The sequence below is a fragment of the Siniperca chuatsi genome, linkage group LG23, assembly GCF_020085105.1.
Source record: "Siniperca chuatsi isolate FFG_IHB_CAS linkage group LG23, ASM2008510v1, whole genome shotgun sequence".
Taxonomy (NCBI): Eukaryota; Metazoa; Chordata; class Actinopteri; order Centrarchiformes; family Sinipercidae; genus Siniperca; species Siniperca chuatsi.
Window position 1 is genome coordinate 2,414,600 of NC_058064.1, and position 10,722 is coordinate 2,425,321.

Here is a 10,722-nt window from a genome sequence, read left to right on the forward strand (position 1 = left end):
AAACTGGTTTAATTCTTATTTGACTAATAGATATTTTAATGTTTCTATCAATACTCATGTGTCCTCCTCAGCTCCCCTGCTGTGTGGGGTCCCTCAGGGGTCGGTCCTCGCACCAACCCTCTTCTCATTGTACATGCTTCCTCTGGTGTCTTTTGTTCAGTCGCTTTCATGACGTGTCATATCACTGTTATGCCGATGATACACACATCTCTCTCTGCTAAACCCAATAACCTGAATCAGCTGTCCTCCCTCCATGGTTGCTTAGCCGCCACCAAAGATTGGATGTCTCATAATTTCCTCCACCTAAACCCTGACGAAACACACAAAACTAAAAGTTATATTGGACCTGATAACTTTGCCAATGCAGCTGATTAGTTTATTGGACCATTTCACTCTAATATCAAATCTACTGCGAAGAATCTTGGAATCATCTTTGACCAGTATGACTTTTGACCATCATGTTACCAAACTCTTCCAGACTAGTTTTCTTCAGTTAAGAAATATCGCTAAAATCAGATGTATCTTGTCTTCCTCTTCCTCATCTCGAACTATTAATTCACACTTTCATTTTCTCCCGTCTAGATTATTGTAATTCCCTCTACACGCGCCTCAGTCAAGCTGCTCTAAATCGTTTACATTTGGTCCAAAACACAGCTGCCAGGATGCTAACTAGAACTAGCCGTCGGTCCCACGTTACCGCTGTTCTTGCATCCCTCCATCGGCTTCCTGTGAAATTCAGAATAAACTACAAGATTTTATTGATTACATATAAGGCTCTGCATGACTTTGCCCGCAGTTACATTTCTGTTTGGATGAGTCAAATTTCTTTCACACTAAATTAGTCAAGTGAGACGCTGCACTCAATGTTATCATTGCTTATGTTTTTGCTCGAATCTTTTGCTTAACTTTGTACTTTAATTAGGGTTGTAGCGGAAAATAGAGGTTTAGCTAACTATTACATAATCAGTATTGTTTACTGTAATGGAACACACTGAATAACCCAACACTGAAGCTGCAGTTTGATGATGTGTCATAATTCAGGGAAATTTGATACCAGAAACAGAAACAGAGGCGAGCTCCTCCATTTATTTCTTGGTGTTGTTCCAGTTGTTGCCATGGTCACTCAGTAACTGTGGTGAGCTGAATTGTTAACTCAGTAGGTAGCAGCAATTTGAATTTACAATATGTTTTTGTTTTAGTATACTTGAACTGTGCATTGTGTAGGTGTATTATGTAAAAAAAATCTAAATATTAAAATGCTTGAGTCTGATTTGAATTGAAGGCCAAAATAATTTTATCGGGGAATCCCTAGAAATGATTTTTCTACTCATAGTAATGGCATTTCTACCCGCAGTGATGATTCAGGTTTCACTGTGTGCCTTGTGGTGGCGTTTCCAGCAGTCGTGATGATGCAGGGATGGTTCTTCTTCCTGCTGCGATATTTCCGACAGTGTCGAAGCATCTCTACCCACAACAACGAACACATTTCTTCCAGCTGCAGTAATAATTCTACCTGCCATATTTCTACACTAAACGGCCAAAAGTATGTGGATTATTATTATATTACATCTATATGTGATAGTTGAACATTTCATTCTGACACCAGAGGCATTTATGTGCTGCTCTAACAGCCTCCACTCTTCTGGTTTCAGGCTTTCCTCCAGGTGTTTGAAGCTGGCTGCAGGGGTTTGCTCCCGTTCAGCCACAACAGCATTAGTGAGGTCCAACACTGATGTGTGATCAGGTCTGGCTCACAGTCAGTGTTCCAGTTCATCCCAAAGGTGTTGCATGGGGTTGGCGTCAGGGCCAGTCAAGTTCTTCCACACCAAAGTGGGAACACCAATGCTTTCGCTTGTGATGTTGAAACAGGAACGGGACAAACACAAACTGTTGACACAAAGTTGGAAGAACACATTAGTCTTAAACAGCGGCTCTGGTTTTTGGCTTGTGACACATAATATGACTAATGTCTACATGAAACCTCTCATCACAGGTTGCATATCGAGGGGTGAAAGTGACATTTGACAAACTTTACAGGAGAGCCAAAACAAAAAATGAGCATACTTTCTCCTGACTTTGTTTATTCAATTCACTCTTTAATATAAACATTTCCAAAACATGTGGATGACAATATAAATAATGAACAATATTTTGACATTTATTGAAAAAAACATTTTTCAAACACCTGTTGCACTTTTGGCTTTCATTTCATATATGCAACTCATTTTTGCCTAAAATCGTAGAAAAGGTTTCAGTCGTAGTCATCTGGACACTGTTTTCAGAATCAAGACGTTTCGGCTCCCATCCGGAAGTCATTCTCAGTTGTGAAAAAAATGGACGGGAACTCAGAAATTTAAGCTACTCTGTTACATAAGCCCCGCCCTCAGGAAGGAGTCTACCTGAGTATCTGTTAATAGCTAGTTTCACCTGAAACTGACCTAATTGTTTCCAGGATGGCCCAGTAATCACTAAAGTATTAGTTTTAGTGATTACTGGGCCATCTTGGAAACTATTAGGTCTACGATAGAACACTCCTGGACGAATGAGAGGCTACACCATATTATTTTGCCTAAAATGTCACTTACACCCCTCGATTTTGTCTTTATACTTTGGAGTTCAACCAAAAAGTACATTTTACTACTTAGATTGTCATTTGAATCTTAAAGGTTTGAAGAGGTGAAACTTTCCACTATTTCACAAGAAAAAAGTAAAAAGCAAAGTCTAAACAGTCTAAAAAAAGCCTACATTGTGTATCAGAAAACTTTCTGAACCTGGTAAGTATCTTGCGACCCCTCTGGGTGTCCTCACCCCCAGGTTGGGAACCACTGGTCTAAAAGATCATTGTATGCTGTAGCATTTAGAGCCTAGTCAAGTTCTTCCACAAGAAACTGTGAAAAGCATTCCTTTACTGACTTGGCTTTGTGCACGGGCAAAAGAGTCAGATGACATGATTCGTATCACTTTAATCTTTGTGCGTCCATTACAAAGACAAGACCAGCATATGTTTAGCCTAGCTTAGCACAAAGACTGGAAGCAGGGGGAAACTGCTAGCCTAGTCTCAAAAGAGGAAAAAACAGGCCCATCAACAACTCCAGATCTGCCTGATTTACACGTTGTATATAATTTATCAGGAGTAGAAAGAGAACTGTAAGTGCGCTTTTCTCCCGACTCTACACTCTACTAATACAACATGTAAAGATCACAGCTTTGGGGGTCCACACACCTTCAGAGTGAAAGTTAACTGCAGCCTCTTTGACATTCAGGTTGGGCTGCGTCTTTCCCCTCGCACTACATTTGTTGTATAGAGATGACTGTTTGAATAACTTCTCAAAAGGACAAAAGGAGCTTAAGGCCCTGATGGTGTGATGATGTCTCTGCAGCTTAATATGCCTAAAACAAATTACAAGACATGCATTTAAAGAACAACTAGTGAACTGTGGAAAATAACATAAAATGATGCATACACAGTAATGCACAAGTAAAAACAAACCTATAATATAATACATAATAATAATAGCTATATTAATAATATAATTAATATATTAATTATATAATATTGACAAACATTAAGTTTGTCAACAATTATAATAATAATACAGGAGCCATATTGGTGCATAATGAATACTTTTACTTTTGATACTTTATGCTGATAATACTTCTGGACTTAAATACAATTTAGCATGCAGGACTTTCACTTCTGTTGGAATATATTCATTTTGGGGTATTGCTGCTATTACTTAGGTAAAAGATCTGAATACTTCTTGCACCACTAGAAGCCATTATTCCAATTCGTATGATTGTGCATGAACGGTCATTTTTGGAAGATTTTTCAGTCAAAGGGCAGTTTCAACAGCATTTTCTCACAAGGAATAAATACAGTCCAAAAGTTGTTGGGTGCAGCTGACTCTATTTGGGTTGCCTACCAAAATAAATTCTACAAACAGATGTAAAACATCAACGATTGTTTTCATTATCCATTAATCTGCCAATTATTTGCATTAACAATTAATGATTTGTTCAATAAAATGTCATAAAATAGTAAAAATTACCCAGACATTTTCAAATGTCTTGTTTTTCTTGTTTTGTTTGACCAAAAGTCCAAAACCCAAAGATATTCAGTTTACAGTGAAATCCTCACATTTTGGCATTTTTGCATGAAAAATGACTTATGCAATTAATTGATTATCAGAATAGTTTTTCAGTCAATCAGCTAATCAATTAAGTCACATTTAAATGATAGAACATGTAATAAAATCATTAAAGTTGAAATGGGGGGGGGGCGCATAAATATGTAATGATTTCATGCTCTTTTTTTAGGCCTTTTGCTTGTAAAAATGTTTTACACTGAAGTAGCTGCAGACACCCTGCACATGCAAACAGTTACATGCACAAAAGCTTGCATACAAAATGCAAACAGGTCTGTATAGTTTCATAAAGCTTACATGAGGTTTACTCTCTCACACACACATCAGTGATGTTACTGGCACAACTGGTTAACCTTAGGTTAGCTTGGTATGCGCTGCTACACGCGCAGATTTCTACGTAAATTTTAATGAACTGGTCTTCCTCCAGTTAAACCACCCTGACCACAGAGTCTCCTTGTGCATGTGTATGTGTTCAGGGGATGGAAGTGAATGGAAACCTGACCAGGGAGTCTCCTGCGTGTGCATGTTTAGCAGCAGCACAGTGCGTTTTAGAGGAAAACTTCTGTCGATGCTGCGTTTCGCTGCTGCTGAAAGCCCACAGACCACAGACATGCACAACCACACACAAACTCACAGACACACAATGAGTGTGTCTATGTCAGGGATGCAGACAGCCATATATATAGACCCACAGGTCAACAGAGAGTATCAGTGATTAGACAACACATCATCACACTCTTAACTTTCTCAGCCTTCCTCTGAGGACGATCTTTTTCGCAGTACAATCTACAGTAGTGTGTGTTGAACTTAGTGGTCCAATATGTCTTCGTACTGTGGTTCAGTGTGTCTACTGGTCTTACTGGGAGCTGTGCTGGCATTTGGGAGTCCTGTCCATTTCATCTCTGAGAACCTGAGACAAACCCACGGGTCCATCGCAGATGTGCTGGTGAGTTTACCGATGGCGTCCCGCAGGACTCAAGCTTAGTTCAGAGTTTCCCACGCAGCTTAGCCTCTGCTTGTGTTTAAAGGGTTTAACTGCCAAATTTCAGGTTTGTTTAAGGAACCTGTCTTTTAAGATCATGCAGAAGTTTATATTTTGTGTTCATATTAAGAGATGTGTGCGCAAATTAAGAGGCGATTAAAGCATTTTTAAGATGTTTTAAAGTGATGTTTACATTATCTACTGCAAGGCCTCTGTGACCTTCTACAAATGACAGATTCACATTGGATTAAAGTCATCCTCTTTCACTTTCATATAGGCCATACGCTTTGAATAACAGATGACTTTATTTTTTGCCAGTTGCATAATTGAGTGAGCTGAAGTGCGAAAAATGAATTGACAAATTGCACAAACAAATCACAAACAAATCTCGGTGACTAAATGTTGACTGTGATTAATCAGCTTTCTGACACATGCTGCAAAAAGGTTTTCTATTGAGCTGAACAGAAACCAATTAGTCTCCCTGTGGTTTGTGATTTCCACTGCGTATGAAAGGTAGTCGTGTGTAATTATTATTATTTTATTAGTGTTCTGTATTCTTGCATAATCCTTTTGTGATCTTAACCAAGCTGTCTTCTTGTGATCATAAGATAAAACTTGCTGTGCTTGGATGATCTTGATCATCTATATGATCAATGATCAAAAGACTTTGATCTCTGACAGTCATTGACAGCAAGTAACACCATTAATCATTTAACTTTCTGGAGATGCAACTGAATAAAAAGTCTCTGTAATATTCCTACAATATTCATATAGAGACTGATAGTTTATCTGCGGTTGTCAACAGCCCAGAGCGACCAAATTATACACAAGGCACTGTAACATTATTACACGGACATTTATCCCTGCTGATTAGTTGATCACCACATCACAGCTTCATACATTTCTATCTAATGATTAATATCCCATGATCACAAGAAAACAACTACTTATAATGATGATTGCGATGCTGGCATTTCCGCCCATATTTCCGGCAAATCCGTGATTCTTTGTGTTTTTCCTGTGTTTTTCTCCTTGTGGAGTCTACAGTGTAAACTACTGACTATAAGACTCATTATGTTTCACTGAAATAATCTTACTGAATCTGCATTTCACCGCTTTTCCAACACTTTGAACTCAACTTGTTTTAAGAAGTTTATGGCAGACGAACCGCCAAAATTTGCTAAATGACACCAGAAGGTTTTTTTGTTTGAAAAAGACATATGAGATATGACGCACAGTGTTACCTGCTGTAGTTTTCTTGTAATGAAAGCAGAAATGTTCTTTTCACAGAGGCAGGTCTGATGATTTTCTTGATTACAGCGCAGATATCGGCCTCGTTCTGTCTCATTTACTGTCAGCGACATTTCTAGGAAATCTCTTAAACTAAAGAAACTACACTAACTGGGATCATCTCATCCTATTGGCATAATTAAAATTCTTTTTTCTCTTTAAAACTTTAAAAGCCGTTAGACTGGTTGTGATACTACATATATTTTGTTTATTCTAATGGTACTACACTTATACTGGTGCCATTACAGTACCTTGGTTCTTTTTTATACCTCACTTTGCTCTATACAGATACAAAACACCTTTTTTTCTGTCCACTGCCAACTTTCAGCACTTGACAGTTTTCCATACTCACTGCTGCAGACACAGTTTTCTTCAGGCAGTACGCACACACTGCAACAGTTTGTATCACTGAGTGTTTATGTTGTACTGGCTGACATCTGAACAGAAATAAAAGTACTTTTATGTGTTTTTGTGTGCGTTTTAGAAGCTGACAAAGCCGGCGATCGGCAGGGATCCTCTCTTCAGCTCTGTCATCAGGAGCATCAACACCTCCTGCCAGGTACACAAAAACACACACACACACACACACACACACACACACACACACACACACACACACACACTCTGTCTCTACTGTACTTCTATTAAAATTAATATCGTTACTCAAAAAATCTCAGAAAACCATGTATCGCCAAATTTGGTGATTTTGAATTTTTCTGATAAGCTGAAGGATTAAGTTCCTTTATAGGCTGTGAAGTTCACTTTTTTCGGAAGCATCGTTTTCACAGCTCAGCAACAATATGTGACACTGAGACAAGCAGCATTGGTAAAAACGTAATCAGCGATAACAAGATAAGAGGAATCCTGTACAGCGAAAATAAAATAAATAAATCAAACTGAGCCCTGAGGAACTCCAAACCCGACTGTCAACAGTGACCAGACGACCTTTCAGCTGTCAAAGTTATATATACAGTTTATGTAATATTATATCATAATATCAATTATTACTTCTGGAAAATCTGTTGAGAAACTGTTTATGAATAAAATAATCAGACAGGAGTGTCTGTTCAAGGTCGTTTCATCACACTGATGCAAAAATCATATGAAAATCCAGCCGTGCTCATTGATTTTAGACACTGCCTGCCACCGTAGAGCCGTGATAATAAAGTGGATCTGCTATGGTGTGAACGGTGCAGAAACATCTTGTCATATTGGACAAGATTAAACAAAATTTTGCTCATTAACTGGATTGATAACGTTTTGTACCAGAGTCAAGGCCACTTGGGCATTTTCTGTTATAAAAATGTCTGATAAATGAATTATTATTATTATTATACTTCAAGCCCTAGCATTCTGATCCCTGCATACTGACTCGCAGGCATTCCTTCCTCTCCTCCACAGAGAAAAGAAGAACTGCAGCTGATGAATGTCACTCTGGACATCTACACGCGTATCTTCTCCAGCATCCTGCAGCACAACCAGCACCATGACAACGCCTTGACCCCGGCTCTGCTGGCCAACCTGCCCGCCGCCGAAATGGCTCACGTGGAGTCGAATCTGTCGAAGCTCAAGCAGGAGATGGAGACGCTGAAGAGCAAACTGGGCCACCTGAAACACGACAAAGAGGACGTGCTCAGCAAGCTGAGCAAAATAGATGTAAGTGACACCTGTCTGTCTGTCTGTCTGTCTGTCTCATTGAATCAACAGCATTCAGGGTCAGTCAGCTTATCTGATGTCACTCCTGCCAAGACTTTCCAAACTGTGATGACAGAACTTTCTCCGTTTCTAAAACCCCAAATTCATTAAAAACAAACAAAACGGAGAACTTGTTCTCGGCGTCTTTAATGGCAGCTACAGCGCTGGTAGAAACAGGCAACTGCTGTTTCAGTAAAAAATTGAGTTTCTTTTCAGGAAACTGAACAATGAAGTCAGGCGAGAGTTGGTCGTGGTCTACGTCTTGTTCTGTAGCTATTGTGGCTCTGTAGTGTTAAGTCTTTTCATTACATCTGTTTATCTTGCAACAATTTCAGATCTGACGGCTACATAATGTCTTTTCCTAAAAAAAGGCCAAAATAAACTTAAAAGGTTAGGTCTGCGTTCATTTAATAATTTCCTTACTGTCAACAAATCCCACGAAAAGACCAAAACCAACAACGTGTCAGTCCATCTATTAATACCCTCTGACTTCCTGTCTGTGGCTTTTAGCTCTGAGCCCATTGGTTCCTACTGAAGACAGAAATCAACACCTCACACATATATAGCTTCATTTTTAAAGGCTCAGTTCCAGAAACAGCTGCTCGCTGTAGTTTTTTATCAGACAAACAGGAGGAAACAGAGCATTTGTTGGGGACTATTTCCAGCAGCGGATGAATCCACATGTGGTGCTGTAGTGAGTGTTTGGGGCAGCAGGACGGTGTGTGTGGGACGGAGTCAGAATAAACTACAGTGTGTGTGTGTTCATGGTGATGATGGAACATGTCACCCAGCGCAGCAGAGCGGCTCGCTGATGTGTTTTAATAGTTTCTGGACAACAGCGGAGCTCAGGGCTCAGAGGAGGAAGATATATAGAGATATATGTATAATATATCTCTATATATTAACTTCAATGTGTCCTCCCCACTTCTTAAACCAAACCTACGCCCTTGATTTTAGACTCAATATGTTTAAATTTGATAACCTTTAGTCCAACAAAATAGCAAATAAAAAAAGGCTTCAGCTTTTCTGTCCCTAGTATTTTATCATTGGCAGTGTGGAGAAGGCTTTGAAACGCCATACAAACCTTTATATTATATAAGTATAATTTAACGTTTTACTGAATAAATTAAATCCAAATAATGATAAAAACATTTAGAGACCTTCCTTTTGGTTTCTGGTTATACTTTGATGACGGTGGTGGCTGCAGCCCTGGCTCTTACCGGCATTTCTATTTACTGTGTAGCCATTTTGACAGAAAGCGAACAGGAAATGAAGTCTTCCTCTCTCTTTTCGCTCTCTGCAGGTGGACGATCCCGAGGTTCAGAAAAAGGCTCTGGCTCAGTACAAAGAGATCTACCAGGCGGCTTCTGTGATTGCCACCCGCAGATGTGGACCCACCCACTCCTCTTCTGCTGAATGATGCTGACGGCGAAACATCACAATTATCAATAGCTCTGCAAAAAAGAGGTGCTGGGAATTGGTTTCCATTACAACTAATCCTCTCTCATTAGCATAATCTAATTTTGTTGTTTGTTTATCTTCATTTCGAAATGTAGCTTTTGTTTTTCGTATTTTGTGTTTTTATTTATAACTGAGTTAAGCTGTGTGACGTTTCCACGTCGACACCTTCCATGTTCAGTCACACTTTTACAGTCATGTTATTGTTATTTAAGGGGTTACTTTAGGTCATTTCTCAATCCAGTCACTTAACTGAGTTATATTTATTTTTGTCATAATTTAATGTATTTTATTTATGATTAATTTAACATAAATTATTTTTCTTGTTGTCAGTTTGTTTGAATAAAAATAGAAATCAGCACCAAATAAAAGCTTAATTTTCCATTATTTTACCCTGTCAAATAGTTTTTTTTTTACGTCCTACAAACGTTTTTACATATTTTGTTCAGTTTTCTAACAGAAACATATTACAGTAACAGCCTCCAGTCTGGAGTTTTCAGTGGTTTCAGCACAGTTTCTCACGTCTTCACACCGAATCACCAACAGGTGACGTTCGCGCTGATGTTCAGTGGTTTCGACCGGAATCTGGTCACATGTGAAAAGGATGATGATGTCGGTGAACTTCTACAGAAAGAGAAAGAAACTGAAATGAGACAAAAAGAAAGACAAATCGAGTTTCTCCTGGGAGACATAAGAGCGAGACTCTGTACTTCTATTGTTTAAATCAGAATTATACACAATATAGCCAAAAGTATGCGGACACCTGAACATTTCACCCATGTCAGATGGTTGAAAACCTGATTCCCAAACCGTGGGCGTTAACGTGCGGCCTCCACTCTTCTGGTTCTGGATTTGCTCCCATTTCGCATGTCAGTCAGCCACCTCATGTGGAACGGATTATTATGTTATTATATATGAACCGCGTTGATGTTCGGTGTCTAGGCTCTGATCTCGTCACTCCCCGCAAGGAAACGGCAGGATCAGCACAGCAGGGAGTGGGGAGTGACCATAATGACCTCTGTTATGTGGGTATCTGGACATGACATGCTGTGTGATTCCCCCACTCCCAAGAGCGTCCAGCTGCACAGTAGCAGTCTGTTTTCAAAACTTCAAAGATCAGAAATGAAAGTTCACTAATCGACAACCCTAAAC

At 39.2% G+C, this 10,722-nt stretch overlaps 1 protein-coding gene across 1 annotated transcript; it reads left to right on the forward strand.

Annotated features, from left to right (window-relative positions):
- Nucleotides 1–4,714: 4,714 nt before the first annotated feature.
- Nucleotides 4,715–9,948, forward strand: LOC122871488. Its single transcript, XM_044186664.1, has 4 exons — nt 4,715–5,091; nt 6,902–6,976; nt 7,819–8,073; nt 9,416–9,948. The coding sequence occupies exons 1-4, from the start codon at nt 4,966–4,968 to the stop codon at nt 9,530–9,532; spliced, it is 573 nt and encodes a 190-aa protein (XP_044042599.1). The 5' UTR covers nt 4,715–4,965; the 3' UTR covers nt 9,533–9,948.
- The last annotated feature ends 774 nt before the right edge of the window (nt 9,949–10,722 follow it).